Source organism: Geotrypetes seraphini, chromosome 7, assembly GCF_902459505.1.
Source record: "Geotrypetes seraphini chromosome 7, aGeoSer1.1, whole genome shotgun sequence".
NCBI classification, from domain to species: domain Eukaryota; kingdom Metazoa; phylum Chordata; class Amphibia; order Gymnophiona; family Dermophiidae; genus Geotrypetes; species Geotrypetes seraphini.
In genome coordinates, this window is record NC_047090.1 from 171,787,078 (window position 1) to 171,810,886 (window position 23,809).

General features: G+C 44.1%; 1 protein-coding gene across 6 annotated transcripts in view; it reads left to right on the plus strand.

Annotated features, from left to right (window-relative positions):
- LOC117363436 (serine protease inhibitor 2.1-like) overlaps positions 1 to 23,809 on the plus strand; it is a 192,244-nt gene that overhangs the window by 65,683 nt on the left and 102,752 nt on the right. The window contains exon 2 of one of the 6 annotated variants that reach the window (XM_033951162.1): positions 18,013 to 18,239. The exons of 3 other annotated variants lie outside the window; for them this stretch is intronic. Coding sequence is in view for 1 of the 3 variants with exons in the window: in XM_033951160.1 (XP_033807051.1) it covers positions 6,803 to 6,836 (34 nt within the window). In the remaining 2 variants the exon portion in view is untranslated. Of the gene's footprint in view, positions 1 to 6,787; positions 6,837 to 18,003; positions 18,240 to 23,809 lie in introns of those variants that run through there. 2 more of the 6 variants (XM_033951160.1, XM_033951165.1) reach the window with 2 other exon arrangements.

The window sequence follows — 23,809 nt, forward strand, 5'->3', positions numbered from 1 at the left end:
CTCCTCGACTGGTCGAATCTGTTCCTGTACGCCTTCCCTCCTCTACCTCTCATGTTGAGAACCTTGTTCAAGCTCAAGAGGGAACGAGCCACCATGATTCTGATTGCTCCGAGGTGGCCCAGGCAACATTGGTTCTCCCTTCTACTTCAACTCAGTTCCAGGGAACCTTTTCTTCTTCCTCTGTTTCCTTCTCTGCTTACGCAACAGCAGGGAACCCTTCTGCATCCCAACCTCCAGTCTCTACACCTGATGGCTTGGTATCTCTCGGGCTGAACTCGACTGATACTCTTTTGTCTCAGCCCGTTCGTTCCATTCTGGATGCCTCCAGGAAACCAGCCACTCTACAATGTTACCATCAAAAGTGGACGAGGTTTTCTTCCTGGTGTCTTCTTCATCATCTTGATCCCACTTCCCTAGCGGTGGAGACGTTGTTGGATTATCTTCTTTCCTTGTCTGATTCTGGCCTGAAGTCCTCTTCCATCAGGGTCCACCTCAGTGCCATTGCAGCTTTTCATGAGCCAGTCCATGGAAAACTTCTTTCAGCTCATCCCCTGGTATCCAGGTTCATGCGTGGGCTTTTCAATGTGAAACCACCTCTTAAAGCCCCTCCGGTTATCTGGGATCTCAATGTGGTTCTTTCCGCTTTAATGAAACCTCCATTTGAACCTTTAGCTACCTCTCCTTTCAAATTTCTCACTTGGAAGGTACTTTTTCTTATTGCCATTACCTCTGCCAGGAGGGTCAGTGAGCTTCATGCACTGGTTGCAGATCCACCTTTTACGGTTTTTCACCATGACAAGGTGGTTCTGCGTACACATCCAAAGTTTCTCCCCAAGGTTGTTTCTGAATTTCATCTCAACCAATCCATTGTTTTACCTGTTTTCTTTCCAAAACCTCATTCTCATTCTGGGGAACAAGCTCTGCATACTTTGGATTGTAAAAGGGCTCTTGCTTACTATCTGGAGCGTACGAAACCCCACAGATCAGTTCCCCAACTCTTTCTGTCCTTTGATCCGAATAAATTGGGACGTCCTGTTTCTAAACGTACGTTGTCTAATTGGCTTGCAGCGTGCATTTCATTCTGTTATGCTCAGACGGGACTGACACTGGAAGGTTCTGTCACAGCCCATAAAGTCAGAGCAATGTCAGCATCTGTAGCTTTCCTCCGTTCCACTCCTATTGAGGAAATCTGCAAGGCTGCTACTTGGTCCTCAGTTCACACTTTTACATCTCATTATTGTCTGGATACATTCTCCAGAAGGGATGGTCACTTCGGCCAATCTGTTTTGCAAAATTTGTTTTCTTAATGGCCAACCTTCCCTCCATCCCTCTTTTTGTTAGCTTGGAGGTCACCCATCAGTCAAGAATAGCTGCCTGCTTGTCCTGGGATAAAGCACAGTTACTTACCGTAACAGGTGTTATCCAGGGACAGCAGGCAGATATTCTTGCGTCCCACCCACCTCCCCGGGTTGGCTTCTTAGCTGGCTTATACTAACTGAGGGACCGCGCGCCTCTGTCGGGCGGGAAGGCACTCGCGCGTGCGCGGTGCGGCCGAGCTAGAACTTTCTAAAAGTTCTTAGAGTGAGATCACTCTAAAATTGTCCGTACCGGGGCTCCGTCGGTGCCGTCACCCATCAGTCAAGAATATCTGCCTGCTGTCCCTGGATAACACCTGTTACGGTAAGTAACTGTGCTTTTCCTGCATGCATACCCTCTTCTGCATATGACAGTACACTTCCCCCTCCGTATTCATGGTTTCCGTATCTTCAGATTCACTTATTTGCGATTTTAAACCTAAAATTCCTTTTTCTTTTTTTGGGCTATTTTAAGCCCTGCAAGCCCCACCCCCTTAAGCCTTACCTGGTGGTCTAGCGGGCTTTTGGGGCAGGAGCGATCTTCCCACACTTCTGCCCCATGCAGATCGCTCACAGGAAATGGCTCGAGAGACTACGGGAGCTCAAGGCAGCCATTTCCTGTGAGTGATCTGCACGGGGCAGGAGCGTGGGAAGATCGCTCCTGCCTGAAAACCTGCTAGACCGCCAGGTAAGGCTTAAGTGGGGGCTTTCAGGGCTTAAAATAGGCGTTTCCCTTGTAGGAAAACTAGGTTCTTCTCTCCCTTTCAGAACCACTGAGCTCTGGAACAATCTCACCTCCCCTCTTAGGAATCTGAGCTCCCTCCAACTCTTCCGTAAACATCTGAAAACCTGGTTATTCTCAAAAATGTAACTCTTCCTCCCTCTCTGCTTATTCTAGTCCAAAATTTTTCTCTTCATTTTGCCTCTTCCCTCCACTGGAGTTCCTTTCTACCCTAACTTTTGTTAACCGTGTCGAGCTTTACGAATTTAGAGATGATGTGGTATACAAACCTAAGGTTTAGATTAGATTAGAGAAGCGGGGGTTAGGGGCAAAACCGGCCCGAATATTATTTGCAGTTTTTAAATATTTGTGGGCCGTCTCTGCGCCTGACCACCGCGAATACAGAGGGGGAAGTATATTGTTTCAACGTCTCTGTGTATGCATGGAGTTTACTGGCTGTTCTGAATGAAACCTTTATGAGAGAAAAGAAGGAAATGAATGCAAGTTTCTGCTCAGTTAAATCCAGATACATTTTGGATCAATTTTTGTTTGCATTTAAAACTATTTTTGGGATGTAATCATTTTATTATTGTTCCTTGATTTGTTTAATTCAGAAAGTTAAGATCCATTGAAAGGCTGGAACTCATTTGTATGATTCTTTTACCTCCGTGAGATTACCAACTGACCTCTGGACAACCTTACTTTAATCAGATAAAAGCATGAATTAACTGTGAACAGCAAATTTACCCAGAAAAATAAACAGAGATATATGTAGAATGGGGAGGAATTTAAAGCCAGACAAAATGTGTAGCAAACTAGCCATATTTACATTTTCCTATGCTATATTGTTTTTGGTTTTTAAAGGCAACATATCTCATTAAGAGGTTCTTTTACTATGCTGTGGTAAGCATTAGCATGTGCTTACCACAGCTTAATAATAATAATCCTCTATAATAAAACCCTAAGCACGCATGCGCACTTAGGAGGCCGTGATCCCTGCCACCGTGCTGTGTGCCTCCGTGCCAAATTCCATTTGCGTCGCATGTCGCGTGCGGCGGTTTGAGCGGCGCTGAGAGCCAGCAGCAGGACAGGGTGCGGATGCTGCGAAGCGTCCAGCTCCTACTGCTGCACAGGGAAGTGGAGGGGGAGAGGGAAAGGGGGGCTGCTTTGATGTTTGCAGTGCTTATCTGGTGACTTTAGGTGGGTTTTTGTGACTTAGACCATGTTTTAAATAGTCTAAGTCACAACATCCAAGTTCCGTTGATCCTGGGCTGTATAACTTTCGGTTATACATGCTGTATGACTAAGTCTAAGCCGGTCCACGTCCCGCCCAACTCCCGCCCTCGACACTCCTCCCGAAAAGCCCCGTTTAGCTTTGGTCGTTCAGCTGCACTATGAAGGCCTAGGTGGTTTAGAAATACGTCCAAAACCCGTTTTTATTATCGGCACTTGGACATATTTGGGAAATGTTCGTCCAAGTGCCGACTTAGGCTGGTTTTTGGACGTTTTTCTCTTTCGATTATGAGCCCCATAACTTACACAGTATTTATGTGTGTACCTGCAGCACTTAGGCCTCGATTCTACAAATCATGCCTACAATATAGGCACTTAGGAGTGTTGAGGGCATTAAAAAAAAAAAGTCTAAGTCCATTTTTGGCCTAAGGCGCTAGTCGCCCAAAGTCAGCAGCAGGAAAATGTCCATTCTCAAAAAGTACGTCCACACTGGTTTTTTCTGAGAATTGTCGACCTATACGTCCAGGCATTTAATCGCCCAGACCGCCACTACGTCTATCTTTATACCATATTCTCAACCAGAAATTTGTTCCAAGTCCCAAACGCCCAAAACAAGACCTTTTAGATGTGGGAGGGGCTAATCCGTCGCCTACCACGATTCTCTAACCGCCATCTGTGTCATAAGTGCCAGTTAGAGAATCGGGGAACTCTCTCCCCCGGAAAGATCATCGACAGGAGGGATGCCCAGTCCCTACTGCTGGACCCCCCCTTTCCCACAAAGATTGTCAGCAGGAGGGATGCCCAGTCCCTCTTGCCAGAACCTACCGCAAAGATTTTGGCAGGAGGGATGCCCAATCCCCTCCCCCCCTTCTGAAAGTTAGTCCACCGGACCCCCCCCTCCCAAGCCCACCCAGATGGACCCTCCTCAAGCTCACCTGGACCTCAAAGTACCTCGTTATCGCTGCAGGATGACTAAGTCTAGGTTGGCCACTTCCTGCCCCAACTACTCCTCTAAAACTGCTCCTTTGAGCTCTGGGCACACAGTGGGATTCAGAGGCCTAAAAAGTCTCTGGATACATCCAAAAACCCATTTCGATTATCGGCACTTGGATGACCTGTGTTTTAAGTCATCCAAGTACCGACTTAGGCAGGTTTTTGGACGTATTTTTGTTTTGATTATGAGCCCCACAGCGCTTAGCACGTGTCAACCACAAGTTAGGCGTGCTTTACAGAATTGTGCCTAGCGGCGCCAAAAAGTGAGCTTAGGCACTAGTAGGCATCCTAACTTTAGGTGTACCGTATTCATGCCAAGGTTTTCTTGGCCTAAGTGAGCGTGCCTAAACCCAAAACACACACCTACATGATAAACACACCCATGAGCCACCTTTAACCATACTCACTTTTAGTAGGCGCCTTGAACTGGGCCCATACTCCAAAATATTAAGGGCTCCTTTTACAAAGCTGCGATAGCGGTTTTAGTGCGCGCTAGACGCTAATGCCAACATTGAGCTGGCGTTAGTTCTAGCCGCCTAGCATGGGTTTAGTGTGTGCTAAAAACGCTATCGCAGTTTTGTAAAAGGAGCCCTAAGTGTCTAGCATCCATAAAACAGACCCCCCCCACACACTACCCCAGTGATCACCGACCCCCCCACCCCCATAAAAATATTGATCACACCTTTAAAATTCAGCCTCCAGACCATCATCACCTGGCCGCCTGGCATAGGAAAGCCTAGTCGTCCAGCACAGAGGCGGCTTGAGGGTGGGTTAGGGACACATGGAGAGGAGGACCCATGCTCATAAGCCCCTGTAATCACTGCATTGATACTTAAACATATGCACTCCTCTATACACCCCCAAAACCCTTTTGTACTGGCATATAAGTGGCTCCTGCAGCCATAAGGGCTGTTGGGGTGGTAGATAAGTGGGTCCAGGGGATTCTGGAGGTGTTTTGGGGGGCTCACCATGACCTATAAGGGAGCTGTAGTGAGATGATGATATGGTACCCTTTTTGTGAAGTTCACAGCAGTGCCCTGTAAGGTATCCCACTATTTAGGTGCCATGGCTGGATGATCAGTCCATCACTTTGCAGTGGAAAGACCAGAAGAACAGTACTTACTCTTAAGAATAAAATTATACATACTCTGGAAGTTGCTAAAGCTTAGTACATTCCAGTATCTAGCTATTACTGCATATAAAGAGAATATGAAGAAAAAGGTCTTGATGTCTAGGCTAGAACACCAGTGCTATACTCTATAAAATGAATTTATTTTTAAAAAAATGTGCTCTATCTTCATATCCATCATTGGGCATAAAAAACATTCACCCTTTAATGGATAGTTTATTGGGTATTATAAAAGCGGACTCAAATTTCAAATGAAAAGCAAATAAACAAATGCACTTATCTTAATCACAAAGAGATTCCCCCTATATGCAAAATTGCTTTTAGATGAATTTTAGCATTTTATCATGCAAATGCCATTATTAAAATCATTTACATGCATAATAGATATATAAATGTTATTGCCTATGTGATATAATTGCTTCTTGATTGCTTTATGTGTGTTGAAACCCACATCGGGGGGGGGGGGGGGGTTGCGGAATTCATCAACGGGCACTAAGGACAGGATTTTTAAAAACCCACGTTAAAAAGCGACAGTCTGCAATTGCAGCCGTTTTAATAAAGATTATATTGTGTGTTAATAAGATTATATTATGTTGTTAATAAGATTATATTGTGTGTATCTATAAAAAATGAATGGAACAAATAGTGTTACAATTAGAACTATTATGGGGGCGGGGTCTGGGGTGGAAACTGGGTAGAGATGGGCCCATGACTTAACCCAGTGTTTTTCAACCGCCGGACCGGAAAATAATTATTTTATTTCTACCGGTCAATAGGTGTAAAAAGGTTGAAGAACACTGCTCTAACCCATGTCTCCTACAAACAGCCACAGGAGTTTGCAAGAGATCCTGGTGTCACCCGCATGCGGCTCTCCAGGTGCTATTTTGCGGCCCGCAGTCTAGACGCGATCAAAACACCCAAGCATGCTGCTTTAGGTTGTAGGAGTAGAAAAGTTTAATTCTGTATTTTAATTATTGTGGTCCTCTTTTTTTCCCCATCTATCTGCGGGTCTTCTTTTGGCTTTCTCTCTCCCTATATTCCTTTACTTTCACTTCAGCAGCCAGCCCACAGCAGCTCTCTCACCTTCCTGGACCTAGATATGGCTCGTCTCCCATTTGATAGCAGTGGAAACTCATTCTCACCCAGGCTCCTTGTGAATCTAAAAACCTGAGACATTCTTAAAAAATCGCGCATGCAGATAAGATTAGCAGACAGCAATGAAGATGATGGGCCCATCGCTGATGGTCACATGCACAGAAAAACACCGTAAAGATAAACCCCCAAAACACACTCTCTTGCTGCACTATTGGATAAATGGAAGGAAGAGGAGGTGGAGAAGCAACATTGACTTTTGTCAATCATGCATAAAATATGCCTTTCTCTCCAAATAACTACTATAATTCAGGTAAATCTTGTAATTTGTTTTTAATGTAAAATTTAATCAAGACCCACAGCCAGAAACACTCACTCAAGAAAAAACGTTGGCTTTTAGCAAGCGCTCATGAAACCTACCTGTCTCTCCCAAAAAACTCAAAAGAAGCGTGATTTTACTACCGTCCACTAAAAATATATAGATGTTCTGGCACTGTAACGGCACCCCCCAGACAAGTTGCTGCTTTTGTCGCCAAAAGCCGACGCCACTCTTTGAAAATGCCTCGGTGATTTTTAAGAATCCACCGGAGGACTCATTTCAATGTAATATAATGGGGAGCCTCCAACTGTGCTTTCTTCCCTCCCAGCGGCTCTCCTTACAAGCGCAGCGATTCAGGAAGGAAGCCTTGGAGCTTTTGCTGAGTCGGGCCGCCTCTGATGATGCAACTTCCGCTTTCCTCAGAGGCGGTGCGACCCAACAAAGGACCCGATGCTGCCTTACTGAATCGCAGCGCTGGTAAGTAAGGAGAGTTGCTGGGAGGGGAGAAAGCTGCAGGCATGATGAAAAAAAAAAAGGGACAGCTGCTACTGGACCTGGAGAGGGAGAAGGAGAGATGCTGCTGGGAGGGGGGGAGGGAAAGGAGTCTGGGAAGCTGCTGGGTAAGGGGGAAAAAGGGACAGCTGCTATTGGACCTGGAGAGGGAGAAGGAGAGATGCTGCTGGGAGGGGGGAGGGAAAGGAGTCTGGGAAGCTGCTGGGTAAGGGGGAAAAAGGGACAGCTGCTACTGGACCTGGAGAGGGAGAAGGAGAGATGCTGCTGGGAGGGGGGAGGGAAAGGAGTCTGGGAAGCTGCTGGGTAAGAGCACATTTGCATGCCATTGTCAGACTGCTAGAAACCTCGCTAAAGACAGAGATAATCCGTTCTGATAATCCGCCACAAAAATGCGTGCAGGTTAAACCGCCGGAAAACAGTTTAGCGACGGCATTAAAGTTTTGAGCATCTTGCCCTAACATGGTTAGAACGCATTAATGATTGCCATGTGTTAAATGCTAAAGAGGTCCATTGGAATATAATGGGCGTCTTTACCATTTAGGAAACGCTAATCATTACTGTGCCCTAATGCAGTTAACACCTGTTGATGAATTTCCCCCAAGGGGATCCTTCACTAAAGATTACTGCATGTTATTTGTGGCAGGGCCCATAGGAATAAAATAGGTCTTGGGACACATGACGTGCTAATCTTTAGTAAAAGACTCCCTAAGCCTCTAAAGCAGCTGAATAAATTGCCACCTTTGTCTAAAATAGTGTTCACTGAAATGAAGCAAAAAAATGTAAAAATACAAGAAAGTGGCAGTTTTTTGCATGTACGTCCCATGATTCCAGAGAGGACTGTGGGTCCACATCTCTGAGTACTCTTGCTTGGAAAATAATGTTCTGGGAATGCAGTAGCTAAAGTTAGAATGCCAGGGATATTGTATTAAAGAAGAATAACTTCGTCAGAACTAACATCTGTAGTCTGGTCCTTACCTTCCGCTGTTAAGAACATAAGAATTGCCGCAGCTGGGTCAGACCAGTGGTCCATCGTGCCCAGCAGTGCGCTCACGCGGCGGCCCTTAGGTCAAAGACTAGTGCTCTAACTGAGACTAGCCCTACCAGTGTACGTCCTTGTTCAGCAGGAACTTGTCTAACTTTGTCTTGAATCCCTGGAGGGTGTTTTCCCCTATAACAGCCTCCGGAAGAGCGTTCCAGTTTTCTACCACTCTCTGGGTGAAGAAGAACTTCCTTACGTTTGTACGGAATCTATCCCCTTTCAACTTTAGAGAGTGCCCTCTCGTTCTCTCTACCGTGGAGAAGGTGAACAACCTGTCTTTATTTACTAAGTCTAATCCCTTCATTATCTTGAATGTTTCAATCATATCCCTTCTCAGTCTCCTCTTTTCAAGGGAGAAGAGGCCCAGTTTCTCTAATCTCTTGCTGTACGGCAACTCCTCCAGCCCCTTAACCATTTTAGTCGCTCTTCTCTGGACCCTTTAAAGTAGTACCGTGTCCTTCTTCATGTACGGCGACCAGTGTTGGACGCAGTATTCCAGGTGAGGGCATACCATGGCCCAGTACAGCGGCATGATAACCTCTGATCTGTTCATGATCCCCTTCTTAATCATTCCTAGCATTCTGTTTGCCCTTTTCGCTGCTGCTGTGCATGGCGCGGACAGCTTCATCGACTTGTCGACCAGTACTCCCAAGTCTCTTTCCTGGGGGGTCTCTCCAAGTACCGCACCGGACATCCTGTATTCGTGTATAAGATTTTTGTTACCGACATGCATCACCTTACACTTATCCATGTTGAACCTCATTTGCCATGTCGTGGCCCATTTCTCGAGTGTGTTTATGTTACATTGCAGGTCTTCGCAATCCTCCTGCATCTTTACTACTCTGAATAACTTCGTGTCATCTGCAAATTTAATCACCTCACTTGTCGTACCAATTTCCAGATCGTTTATAAATATGTTGAAGAGCACGGGTCCAAGCACCGAACCCTGTGGCACTCCACATGTGATGCTTTTCCAGTAAAGTATACCCCCACTCTCCAGTCCATTTACCCCCACTCTCTATTTCCTATCCGACAGCCAGTTTTTAATCCATGAGAGTATTTCACCCTTGATTCCATGGATCGCAATTTTTCAAAGTAGTCGTTCATGCGGAACCTTGTCGAATGCCTTCTGAAAATCCAGATATACAATGTCGACCGGGTCACCCTTGTCTATCTGCCTGTTTACTCCCTCAAAGAAGTCCAACAAGTTCGTCGAGCAAAATCTCCCTTTACTGAAGCTGTGCTGGCTGGTCCTCATCAGATTGTGTCCGTTAAGGTGATCAATGATGCGGTCCTTTATCGCCTCTACCATCTTTCCCACCGAGGTCAGACTCACTGGTCTGTAGTTTCCCGGATCTCCCCTCAAACCTTTCTTGAAGATCGGCGTAACATTCGCCACCTTCCAGTCTTTCGGAATCCTTCCCAATTTGATTGACAGATTGGCTATTAGTTGAAGCAGTTCAGCTATAGCCCCTTTCAGTTCCTTGATTACCCTCAGATGTATGCCATCCGGTCCCGGGGATTTATTAATTATAAGCCTGTCAATCTGTCTGCATACCTCTTCTAGACTGACCGTCAACCCTGTCAGTTTCCTGTCTTCGTTTTCTGCGTATAGCCTGTCGGCTTCTGATATGTTGTGTATATCCTCTTTGGTAAATACAGACGCAAAAAATGTGTTCAGTTTGTCAGTGATGGCTTTGTCCTCCTTTAGCACTCCCTTTATTCCATGGTCATCCAATGGCCCCACCGCTTCCTTTCTGGGTCATTTCCCCTTAATATATCGAAAGAACGGCTTGAAGTTTTTTGCCTCCTTGACTATTTTTTCCTTGTAGTCTCTTTTAGCCCCTCTTACCGTCTTATGGCACCTGCTTGGATGTTTTTTGTGCTTTTTCCAGTTTTAGTCCGGTTTTGACCTTTTCCATTCCTTAAACAAAGTCTTCTTGTCTCTGATCACTTCCTTCACTGCTACAGTGAGCCACGCCAGTTACTTGTTCTTTTTTATCTTGGATGGATCCCTTGTTGATATGCGGTATATATAGATTTTGTGCCTTGGTGACTGTGTCCTTAAAAAGGGACCATGCTTGCTCGTGTTTTAACAGTGCTTATCCTCTTCGTAATCTTCTTCCTCACCATGAGTTTTATCCCTTTTTAATTCCCTTTTCGGAAGTTCAATGCCGTAGCCGTCGTTTTGGATCGATGTTTTGCCCCTGTGTCCAGGTTGAAGCGGATCATATTGTGATCACTGGTTTCCAGCGTCCCTTCTACTTCTTCACCTTGCGCCGATCCTTGTAGTCCATTTAGAATTAAGTCCAGAATTGCATTTACTCTTGTATTTTCCTTGACAAGTTGTTCCAGGAAGCAATTGCCTAAAGCATCAAGGAACTTGGTCTCCCTACCACAGCCAGAGGTGCCTAGGTTCCAGTCTATCCCTAGATAATAGAAGTCACCCACAATAACTGCGTTGCCTCCCTTGCAGTTGCATTTAATCTCGTCCGTCATTTCTCCATCAATTTCTTCGGACTACCCTGGGGGTTGGTAGTAGATGCCGATCTTCGTTTCTGTTCCATTTGTTCCTAGAATTTTGACCCACAAGGTCTCTAACTTATCCGTCATTTCCAGCGTGCTCTTTCTGGTAGACTCAATTCCTTCTTTGACGTATAGGGCAATACCCCCACCTTTTTGACCCACTCTGTCTCTGCGGTATAGCTTGTATCCCGGTAGCACAGTGACCCAGACGTTTTCCTCGTTCCACCATGTTTCTGTGATGCCGATGATGTCAAGGTTATCTTTTTGTGCCATAGCTTCCATTTCCCCCATCTTATTCTTTAGGCTCCTTGGGTTTGTGTACATACACTTGAGTTTGCGGCCTGTTACTTTCTTGCATTTCCTTCCCTCTTGTGTCCCTTTTGATCTGTCAGGATTTCTGTCTTGCCTATGATCCTGTGAGTCTTCCTCGCTATCTTCCTGCATGGTATCCTCTGGATATACCAGTTCCCGAACCATCGACTCTTGGTCGACTGTCGGCTTCCCCCTTCTTCCTAGTTTAAAAACTTCTCAATTTCTCTCGATGTTATTTGCAAGTAGTCTCGTTCCCTCTCCGCTGAGGTGGAGTCCATCCTTCCTGATTAGCTTGCTCTTTCCCTAGAACGTCGTCCAGTTGCGCACAAAGTGGAATCCATCCTTACACCATCTACACATTGACTGCTTGCAGCTCTGTCTGCCTTTTCTCATCAGCCCTGGGTACCAGCAGGATCTCTGAGAATGCTACCTTCGGTATTCTGGTCTTCAGCTTCTTTCCTAGCATCCGGAACTGGTCCTTCAGTCCTTCCCTGCTGTAGTTCCTGTTGCTCACGTTGTTTGTCCCCCCACATAGATCACCACCGCCATATCTTCCTCTTCCACACTGTCGATGATCCTGTCGATGCAGCTCACTATATCCTCTATCTTGGCTCCCACTAGGCAGGTCACCAGCTGATCCTGTCTTCCTCCCGCTATGTGGCTGTCGACTTGTCTGATGATGGAGTCCCCCATGACGATCGCTGTCCTATCTGTCTTCTTTTGTTTCTCCAGCCGCAGATCCATGTCCCCGGTGTATGTCCATCTCTCCAGCTGTAGGTCCTTGTCCTCTGTGCACTTCCATCTTCCCTCATCCTGGAGTTGGCTTGCACCGGGTCGCTGCTGTGTCGCCCATTTCTTCCTTGTTGTCCTCCGGGTGGTCCTCACTCACTGTGGGTATATCTTGGCTGTTCCACTGTTGCTGGTGATTTTCCACGTCCTCCCTGTATGCCTCCTCAATGAACTTCTCTAACTCCCGGACTTCTTCCTCAATGGTTTCCTCTGTCTTGAAGTGTTCTGCCTCTCTGTCCTCCTCCACTGCTCGAAGTGCTTTTAGTTCCAGTATTCTGCCTTCCAGGAGTCTTAACTAGTTTTTTCAGGTCCTCCAGTTCCTCGCATCGAGTGCATACATAAGACCCTCCTCTCAGAGGGGAGGTAGTCATTCATATAGCAAACAGTACAGAAAACTGAGTAGTTCAACATCCTGCTTCTGTCTCCTGCTTCCATTGCTGTCCACTTGCTGGTCTGCTCTCTGAAGTGGCTTCTATCTGCTTGCTTGTTGTTTGTGTGTCCTCTGTGTCTGCTGTGGTTGCCCTCTGCTCTGCTTTGCAGTGACTCTTCCTTCCTTAAAGCCTTTCGCAAAGGCGCTCTCGCTAAGGCGAGCGCCAAACGGCTGAGCGCTGTTGGTTCCTCCCCTTTTAAGGTGGATATTTGGATCCAAGTTCTTCTGACGTCGGAGGGGTGGGCGGAGCTACCTCTCGTCGCTGCCTCTCACTCTCCTCCGCCTCTGTCCCCTTCTCTTTACTCTTCTTTACTCTCTCCTGCCTCCCGACTCTTTCTCCTTCCTCCCGACTCTCTGCTGCTGCTTGCCCGGCACTCAGGGCACACTGGATGTTTGCTAAGAAGAATAAAGGAGACTCATTGAAAAGTGGTGTAATAAATTCACAGAATCCTAACATACCGTGTTCAAGAAAGTTTGCCACAAATGTATCAAATTGGCCACTAGGTAGCAGTAGAACTCCAGAAACTCAAATTTTATTTCACACGGACAGTTAGAATTTCTTGAATTTTTCCAATAGAGGTATCATGTTAGTTCACATAGATACATAGCTGTGTATACAAGTTTAGCTGATAACATTATTGTTGACTTAAATGTGATAACCTTTTTCTAGGACAAGTAGGCAGCATACGGTCATGTGAAAAAATTAGGACACCCCATGAAATATTCAGTTCTTTCTTAAGAAATGTTCACATAGTGATGTCAAAATCTTTTTTTAAATTTATCTTTGGAAAAGAAAGTGATGTAATTGCAGGTAAACAAAAATTTTCCTTGATTTACTCATGAAACAAAAGATATCCACATTTTTATGGTACAATTTCAATTGGGATTAAAGAAACGCATATTGGGGATCTAAGAGTTTTTTTATATTGTTCCTGGGAAAAAAGCATACATTTGGTTTTTGGTATATTAAGAGAAAGAAGATTTTGACAGAGCCGATCAGACACAAGCTTTAATTTTTGATTAATATTCAGGATTTCGGTATGATCGCAGTTCTGGACTGGGTGGATTAGTTGAATGTCATCCACGTAGGCATAAACCGTAAATCCTACAGATTGGGCAACACTTAACAATGGTGCAAGAAAATAAGTTAAATAGCATAGGCGAGAGAATGGACCCTTGAGGTACCCTTGAATCTTGGGAATATGGCTTTGAAGGAGAGTTTTGAAAGTGGACTTGATATTGTCTATCGGAAAGGTAAGAGCTGAACCATTTGAGAGCGACTCCAGTTATTTCAGATTTAAGAGAAGTGTATGGTCAATTGTGTCGAAGGCTGCCTTTAAATCAAGTGAAATCGGGAGAACCGATTTTTCTTTGATCCAAATAATTTCTGACTGCTGTGACTAAGCCCAAGATTTGGGATTGAGTGCATTTGTTTGCTCAAGGAATGGTGTAAATTGATGAAAAACAATCTTTTGTGTTAGTTTGGGAAGATAGGGAATACCTGATTATGAGCAATACATCCCTGAGAATCATTTGTCTACTTTTTAGCATATTACCAATGATCTGCTAGAGACCAGGAAGTACATGGCCCGCTCTATCCACCTAGTGACCCATGCTATTCATCCACCTTTTTAAAAATACTTTTTATGGCCAAATCACTCACATTGAGGTCCTTTTACTAAGGCACACGAGCCTATAATTGATGCGTTAGCGTTTAGCGCGCTAAATTGGCGAGCGCGCTTTAGTAAAGGGACCCCATTGTTTTTACACATGTTTTTCCTCCCCCTTTTTTCTCACTATTACTTTCACTTTATCACGCCAGACCTATCTTTTGTTTTCTTATGTAAGGTCTGCATCGTCCCTCTGTCATACATTCACAAGCTTTTATCGTTTTTATGGACTTACGATTCGCATTGCTCTCGCCCACCTCATCTTCCCCCTTTTTCATTCATCAAGTCCTATCGCATACACTCCACCACACCAGAAATTTTATCTGCGTCGTCCTACTGTCATACGTTTCACAAGTTGTTTTTTTTTCATAATTCTTATGGCTTACGAGTCACATTGTTTTCACACACATCCTCCTCCCCTTTTTTTTATTCACCAATGCCCATCACATACACTCTACCATACCAGAAACTTTATCATACTGGTTTTCGCCGTATTTTTTTCTTTTACAGCATCTCCTTTTTATATCACTTTTATCTCCTTTTTCCTATCCTCTAGTTTAACTGTTTTGCCTTTGATGTCCCTGTTTTCTGACCCTTGCTTCTCACACTAGCCGAGCACAGCATGGTTACATCATCCATCCATTGTCTTATAACCTACGTTAGCAGTCCCGCGGCGTTTTTTAAATTGCTCCTTGTTGCATTTTGGTTCTAGTAAGTAATCTTTTATTTATTTTTTCTTTTCTTTCTTTGCTCTCATTAATTTATTTGCTCACTTGCACAGTACACTTTGGCCCCCGATTCTGCAAAATGCATCTAACCTTAGGTGCCATTTAGGCGTCTAAGGGCTCCTTTTACTAAGCTGCGCTAACCCTGCTAAAAGTATTAACGCCAGCTCCAAGGAGGCGTTAGCATGTGCAGCTTGTAAAAGGAGCCCTAAGTTAGGCGTCCTTTAGAGAATCAGTTTTAGGTGAGAATTAGATGTCCAAACAATGTCCTTAATGTTATAATATTTTATTATTATGTTATTAGAATGGCGATTTTATGCTGTTTTTCATTATAATTGTAATACTGGGAGTTGGATCTGTTTAATGCTTTTATTTATTTCTCTTCCATCAGACAGAGTGACTGGGATTCGAACCAGCAACATTAGGGTGAAGGCTTTAGGTTTAACCAGTGAGCTAGCAACTTGCATAGCAATTGTAAAACTAGGTCTTATAGGCATTGTAAGGAAATCTACTTATGAGCATAGACTTGAGTGCTATGGACAGAACTTAGGCACAGTTTGGACGTACTGAATGCGATCTGTTAAATAGCTCTCTGGGTTTTTATTTTTGCTTTATTTAGCATATCCCTAAGCTATCATATCACAGGGCAGTCAGAGATACCTGCCTGGAAGCTGCTATCTAGCTCAATAAGTAAAAACCCAGTGTTCATCTTCCAGAGGTTCAAATCCCAACAAGTTCCTTGGCATATATTTTAATTGTGGCATTCTACCTTGTAGGTGCACCTTGATGATCTCACAATGAGGTCACCATTGTGCAGCTACAAACCTCCATTTGCAATGAAGTAGAAGCCATGCTGTGGTCTGTATCTGGGGTTTTTTTCTGTTTTTAACCTTTTGCAAATGAAGTTATGAATGCAATCTATATATTTTTGTCATGTGCTTTATTTGCTAAATCCACCAGTTTCAAGAATGACCTCATTGGAGCACTGTTTAGTCAGAAAAAAAGGGTAGCTTTTTAGCAAGAAACATAAAGCTGTTTTTTCATGTGCTGTGCTTCAGTTAATGGATCTTTTCCTCTAATTAGCAAATACCATTACTGTTTTTCCACAAAAACAGAAGGTTTTGCATGCAATATATCTGTTTTGATGTGCCCTGTTTATGTGGTGGCCTATTACATGTATTTTGAGCTTAATAAAGCAAAAATAAAAACCCAGAGAGCTATTTAACAGATCGCATTGAGGACGTCCAAACTGTGCCTAAGTTCCATCCATAGTTCTCAGGTCTATCTGAAGCCCATTCTGAGCTCAAAAGTAGACCTGGCTTTCACTCGCCTACAATATAGGCATGATATGGACACCCTAGGTCGCTCAGTGTTATGTAAATGAATCGAAGGATGCCCAAATTGAATCATTGCCCAAACCACATCCATTCCACACCCACATGGGCATCTTAAAATTGTAGCTGCGTCTACAAAGTGGCGACTATGACCTTTGGACGCCTAAGTACCAATTATCGCTTGTTAAGAACCTTAATTAGCTCATTAACCACTTAGATTGGACACCGCATGCCTAACTTTAGGCATGACTTAGGCACCCTTTATAGAATCGGGGTCTTTGTGCTGTTAGCACTTTATTTTTTTCTTTACCGAAGTGGACTTTTAATCCTTAGGCTGTATGCACACTGAATTTAAAATTTTCATTTTGCCCACAGTAATCGTAGCTATTTGGCATTACCTTTTTTGATACAATTGTTGATGTTTTTTTCAACCATGATAGCAATTTTTTAGTATTGTATGCATTTCTCTTTTGTATCTTGACACAATTTTCTTCCACTTGGCAATTCACCCCTCCAGTGCACTAGCCACCTCTTGGGCATTTTCATGCACTGCGTAATGTTTCTCATACCCCTTTGGCTGCCTTTTCCCTATTTTTGTCTCCTATCTTTTATAACACTGATATAGTTTTATATTGACACCAAAAAGAGAGCTCAAGGAGGCCTCAGTGACGAGACAATCAAGGCACAACAATGGAGTCGTGAGGATAATATGTCAATAATTCAGCCACGGGTGTAAAGTTCACTTTATTGATAGTAGCACTGCGAGGACTCAAAGACTTGACACTGAAAGTGTTTCAGCATCTCTGCCTTTGTCGAGTCTCAATGGCTGGTAGTTCTATCACATAAATAGAGCATTCAATGCAGGTCAAATTTAGAAGGAACAGGAAAATATCTCGTGTCCAAAGCAAAGCTTTGGCCAATCAGGGACTTCCTTAGGCTCAGCCCTAAGGAAGTCCCTGATTGGCTCAGGCGCCTCAGGCTCCTCTCTTGGGAAGGGCCTGAGGCGCCTGAGCCAATGAGGGCCTTGGGCTCCTCCCCATTCATCACCACATTCGCATTGAGTCAGGAGCAGGAGGACTTTGCGGTTCCTCCTGCTCCCAAAAACTGCACTGAAGGCCTAAGGAACAGGAACTGAGCACCCCTCCTGCTCCCAACTTTTAGGTACTGAGGGAGGAAGGTGCCAGTCCACTTGGGGGGGGGGGGGTGCCATGCCGGTCCGGGTCAGAGTGTATGTGCTGGGCCGGCTGGTCAGTTGCTGGCAGGAGAGAGTCAGCATCCCTCTTGCCATTTTGGTGCACAGGGGTGCTTTGTCGGGTAGAGGGAGGCTTCTTTTTTTTCATTTTTTTTATAGGCCTGATATTTTGCTGCCCCTTTAAAAAAAAAGAAAAAAAAAAAAGCTGTCAGCGATCCGTGCAGTCGGTTGGGGTGCGATTCTGATCACCCTCATTGGCATGAGGACGCGTCATGAATTGGTCGGCCAGCAGTCTCACAGATCGGATCAGTGAGGTTAGTGAATCTAGCCCTAAGGGTTTTGGAAATGCTGGATTTGAATTGAGTTAAAGATTCAAGAGACTGTAAACAAAGAGTTTAAATATCTAAAAAGTATACAAACGCTGTTGAATTTCTGTACTAGTATTGCCTTAAGTATAGAAGTACTGGCATTGTTAAAAGCTATTCCTGACAACTTGGTTATTGATTAGGCCTACTGTATGTACATAGTTCAAATAAATCTGTTCAGTTTATTAGTCAACCTTGTTCACATTGGCTTTATTTGGATTTTTCCAGGGGGAGAGAAGAAGGTGAACCCACCCATTAATACTTCTTTTCCCCAGGTGGCGGCAATGAGTACTAACCAAGTGAGGGATTGATGGGAACTGCCTTCAGGGGACTCCAACCAGGTCTGGCCTTGGACTCAGCCGTCCTGAAGAGGGCATTACATATACGAGTTGGAGTTTTTGAAATAAACTATTACTGTTCGAGACTATTGCCTCTTCTGTGTTCCAAGGAGAAGTAGAAGGTTTCAGTTATTCAATTTGTGTGGTCTAACATCATTGAGAGAGTGAGTGGAAGTCTTGCATACTTGCTGTGGAGTCCAACATGATCTTATCTAAATTTAAAAAAAATCTTGCCAGCATCCAGGAGACACAGGAATGCATGCATGCCACCTTTGCTACCAGACTGATTTAATAGGATATCAGTGGTATAAATTAAACAGTATATTTCTGTATCTCGTTGGCCACGAATTTGGACTTGGAGGTTGAAATGTACAGCGTCAGCATCTATGAGGCAAACATGGTTATTTTTATTACATAGAACTTTTTGGACCCCCAGTTCGTTTGCAAAAAATAGATAGTTCCAAATCTAATAGATGCTGGCACTGTCATGTTGATATAGGGACTTTAGATCATCTGTTATTTTTTTTTGTCCACTGATATTTAGTTTCTGGAAGTCAATCTGGGGACAAATAAATCTTGTTTTAGAATCGGATATTCCCTTAATATATGAAGCTATAATTTGTGGTACTATGTTACACATTAAACCTCCCCTCGATAAATATAAAAGCTGTCTTTTTCTGGTTTTGACCGGAATAGCTGTTCAATTGATCACACAGAATTGGAAAAGCCATGATAGATTAAACTACACTTTTTGGTGGACAAATGTATGTACCACATACAAATATGAAAATATGAATGCAGAATGATTGGGGTCCAGTGTTTCATTTAACAAAGTGTGGAATCCATTGACTTTATTTGCTGCCTCGCATTAATGGTTTAAGTTCTCCTTAAACATCCAAGGGGGGGGAGGGAAATGTATTTGGGAAATTGATATTAGTTCTTCATAATAATGTAATCATTAAAGATGTCTTATATTATTAATAATTGAAAGAAGGGGTGGATAAAATATGGTACTATAGATCATTTGTATAAAATAGTGTAATCTTTGTAATATTTTTGTGTTCAATTAAATGTACTACACTTTTAGTTTAATAAAATAATAGTTTTTTTTATTTTTAAAAGGAATGCATGTATGCTACAGAAGGCAAATTTTAACATATGGAGAAAAATTAAAAATGCCAGAAGCCAGCCAGACATGGTTTGCAATTAAAATAAAGCTTTCTTTTCCCGTTATTACATGAGAATTGTATTCATGTTTTCCACCTTCTTTACTACATTTATGGTTTGGTTTTCTTTTCAAGGGTTTTAGTAGACTTTGTACTAAAATATCAATTTCCTTCTTCATCTCTTTAATGCATGATTCAATGATCTACTCTTGTTTCCTCTATATTCCATTGTAGCTGCTAAAATGTAATACAATTTAAAATATTTGATTTTAGGATACCAATTGTTTTACCTCAATTTTACCTCACTGTATTAAATGAGTTACCAATTACTGTTTGCATTTGTTTCATAACTGCTGCTTAAATATTTAACTTCTTAAGCTGGCAAATATCTACTAATTATTAACAGTGATTTGGTGTGTATAGTGCCATAGGGCATCTTCAGCTTTGGATGGGTGCCTAGGTAGTCAGGAACCTAGACCTCTCTCTGCAAAAGATAGATCCTAAGGTCTCAGGCCCCAAATATTGGAGCTGCAAGATGGACGAAAGTCTTTTTTAAACACCTTCATAGTACTAGGTTAAATTTCTGGGAGCATTCATATTAGGCAGCTTTGGGTTGCCTCAGTCCCAGAATTGGTTTGGGCCATATATTGTGGCCACCAGTGTGAACCCAGAGATGGGTTTCACTGAAGTCCTGATGACTACACCAAATAACACCCTTGCGTGTGACCCGGTCTGGAGTCACCCTGCAGGACTGGGTCTTTGTAATATATAAAAAAAACAAAACCCAAAATAAAGTCACAGCACTCAATAAGTTCATACAAATAGTTCAGTTTACTCAGTTCATTAACATGTGGCTGAATGCTTTCAATACTTTATGAACTTCAGTCAGAACTCTGTGTAGCATTCAATTAACCACCAGCAAAGCAAACAGCAACTTCTCAAAGTCAAAAAAAAGGCAAAAACAGACAGCAGATGCAGTTAATCAAACTAGCATTAAACTTTCTTTTCTTTACTGTTCTTCAGCCTCTTCCAATAATGAGGCCTCAGCTCTCCAGAGAGCTTATGGGTCTGCTTTATAACAATAACTTGGTTTAGTCCACAAAAATAGTAGTCTTTCATTCAAATCACAAAACAAAAAAATAGGAAAGCCTCTGGCAATCACCTAATATGGCTGCCAGGAAACAGGAGAGAGAATATCAGGTTCTGCACAAGTATGGGCCTTCCTTCAGGCTTCAAATTCCCACCCAGATATCAGCAAAAACCTCTCCCTCATTCTCTCTCAGCTTTCACCCCAAAACAATATTCAAAAGCCAGCTTCTCAGCCTACAAACAGTAAAGAAAAACAAAACACTCACTGCTTGTGGCTTACATTCCAATTCACTTGCATTGGTTCAGGCTGATAGTCATTCACACTAGCACAAGCCTCCTGAAAATCCATAGGTTCCTGTAAGGAAGTCACCTCTTCAGGCTGTGCACAATTATCTAGCTCCATCGGTTGGGGTTTGTTGTCCCTGTCTGGTTCCCCAGGGTTTTTAGGGAGGAAAGACCCAAACTTCCTCCCTAGCTGGCCTGTTTTCTTACTGACTGGGCCAGGCTTATATTCCCAAGGGCAACGCCCTGCTTGCTCAGATCTGGCTGAGATCCAAGGACCTCTTGGGCTCCCCTGGTGGTTACTGGAATTATTCAGCTCAAACCCAGCCTGTCCTTTTCCAATTCCTCCCCGGGTTTTCTTTATTACTCTCTTCTTTTCTGACTTAACTGGAATCTGAACTGGGGAAAGGTCTGGCTGGTCACATACCCCCACCGTTAAATGGTGCTTATCCCTATAAGCACCCGTAAGTGAAGAAAGGGGCAAAAAAAACTCCATAGGTCAGCCTTATTTGTGTCTCCTATTTCGAAATCTTTTCTCCTCTGGTCGGGGATCTGCACACAGATTCTCAAAATCCTCTGGCCAGTGAAGCACAGCAGGCTCAGGATTTTTGACCACTTGTGGTTGGCACGCTTCAGACCCTTCTAATCCTTCCACCCTTACTGTGATGGCCGTAAGGACCTGGGCTATTTCCTCCACTCGTTCTTGTATTTGTTCTTGCAAATTATTCACACTACCACCCACACGTTTCACTGAGTCAGCTACTGTGCCTAACTGGATAGCTTGCTGTTCTAACTGGCTCTTATTATTCCGACCCTGCTTGGCTAAGCTATCAGGTTCCATCCCTTCAGTAGCCCAAAGTTCATGTGAGGTTTGAATCTTCTTAAATTGGGACTGCAACTCTTGTTGCTGAGCTTGACTATTAGATGTCTTAGATTCTAATTCCCTCAACTGGGATTTTACCTGATCTAGAGATTCCTCAATTGAGTGAGAATGACGCTGTGTTTGTGCAGATATTTCTTGTTTTAGGGTCTCACCTAGTTTGGACAAAAGTTCACTATTATCCTGCCTTCGTTTCGTATTACTTTTAATGCCCTCATCTACCCATTGTGCGTGTACAGTGGCCAACTCCTCTTTCCAACGAGCCTCCTGAGTCTTAGTCCTCACTTGTACTTCATTTTTCAGAGCAGCTATTTCCTGCCGTAAATTCCCCATTTCTTCTGTAACTTGCTTCCTAGTGTCATGTTCTAAGGTAATAGCTTGCAACTCTTCCTGTAAGTTTTCCCCTGCGGAATCACGAACAAATGTTTGCGGATTGTTCGTGACCCTCCTGTCAGAAGATCCAAATCCCTTTTCCCCTCTACTGGTATCTTTTAGGTGTTCCCAGCGTTCCAACTTAGGAAACCAGATCCGCTCACATATCAACTGGGCAATTTTTTCTCCAGGATGAACCTGGTAATCCGAATTCCCGTGGTTTACTAATAAAACCCCGACATTTCCCCTATAATCAGGGTCAATTATTCCCGCAGCTACGTCAAGAGAGTGTTCCGCTGCCAGGCCTGACCGCGGACCTATTCTTATATAGGAGCCCGGGGGAGGGGCCACCTGAATATCCGTTTTCAATGTCGCTCTGCCTTTAGCTGGCACTATCTGCTCATAGGCTGCATAAATGTCAAAGCCTGCTGCTTTTGAGTATGCTTGTGTGGGGACCTTAGCCTTCTCTGACAGGGGTACCCACCTAAGTGTAGGCCGCCACCCGGGTCTACCGGATGTAAAAGAAGACTGTCTCCTTTTCCAACCTTCCCTATTGGAATAGCATCCACCCTTAACCTGAGTTCCCAACACACATTTAGCAGAATATTGAGATTTGGTTAGAGAGTTATTCCCCCACGGTCTAGCTAGCCTTCCCTTCTTCTCCCATCCGGGCCAATCTCTGCCTAGAATCACGGGGAAAGGGCATGACTGCACAACCGCCACTGGAAGTTTATATTTCTCCCTATTGTGTTCTAACGATATGTTAGTAAGAGGATATCGTCTAGCATCCCCATGCACACATCGGACGGCCACTTCATTTAACCCCTCTTTTCTAAAGGGAGGGCACTCAATTTGTTTCCACATTTGGCGTGAAATCACGGATTGTTCCGCCCCTGTATCCAGTAAGGCCATTATTTTTTTTCCCGCTACCCATACCGGGACCTGGCTCTTCGACGTATCTGCCCTATCGGTGACTCGCTTAATCACAAAATCCCTTCTCTCTCTACACATCCGTTGAGTATGTCCTATCTTCCCGCACCGATAACACTTTCTTTGATTTCCCTGTGTGATAGGCCTAGGTGCGGGCAGAGCAGGATCCTTTAACGGGTTTTTTTTATTTTGATCCCCAGGACTCTGTCTAAGAGAATACCCCGGTATGCCCCCTGAGCCTTCCCCTACGGGTTCCTGGGAGTCTATGTAGGCCTCGGCAACCTCTAAGACCTGCCCCAGTGTTTTGCAATTCTGTCTTTTCACCCATAATTTTAGATTCTTAGGAACAGCCTCCAACAGCTGTTCCTTTAATACCTCAGCAAAAAGGGCCCTTGCATCGTTCAAGCAAGGCAATAGCCACTTCTCCGCTAGCTTAGTGATTCGCTGAAGGAGGGCTTTGGGCCTTTCTGAAGGTAACATCTGTGTGGCCCTAAATCTCTGACGGTAGTGCTCGTTGGTATACCCCAGATAGTCCAAAATATGGGCTTTCACCGTGAGGTAGCTGTCCGCATGTTCAGGGCCCAGGGTTTGGAATGCGGCTAGGGACTCACCAGCTAAACAGGGTAACAGCCTCACCACCCATTGCTCCCTAGGCCATCCTGCCGCCACCGCTATCCGCTCAAATGAGGCCAAAAAATCATCCGGGGCATCTCCGGGACCAATTTTGCACAAATTAAGGTTTGTCAATTGATTTGCGCCCACCATTGTGGGTGATACTATACTTGGAGTTTCCGGCCTCATTGGCTGAGTAGTGGTCTGCTGTAGGATCTGGGCGAATATCTTGGCCTGCTCCTGCATGGTCACCATTAACTCGCCGTGTTGCCGTAACATAGTGTCCTGGCTGGCTTGCCACCGCTCCTCACTTGATCTTAATAGGCCTTTTAGTTCTTCAGCTTGTCTCTGCCGCTCCCCAGCCAATGCTGCCAGTATCTGGGCTTGCTCCATAATCGGGACC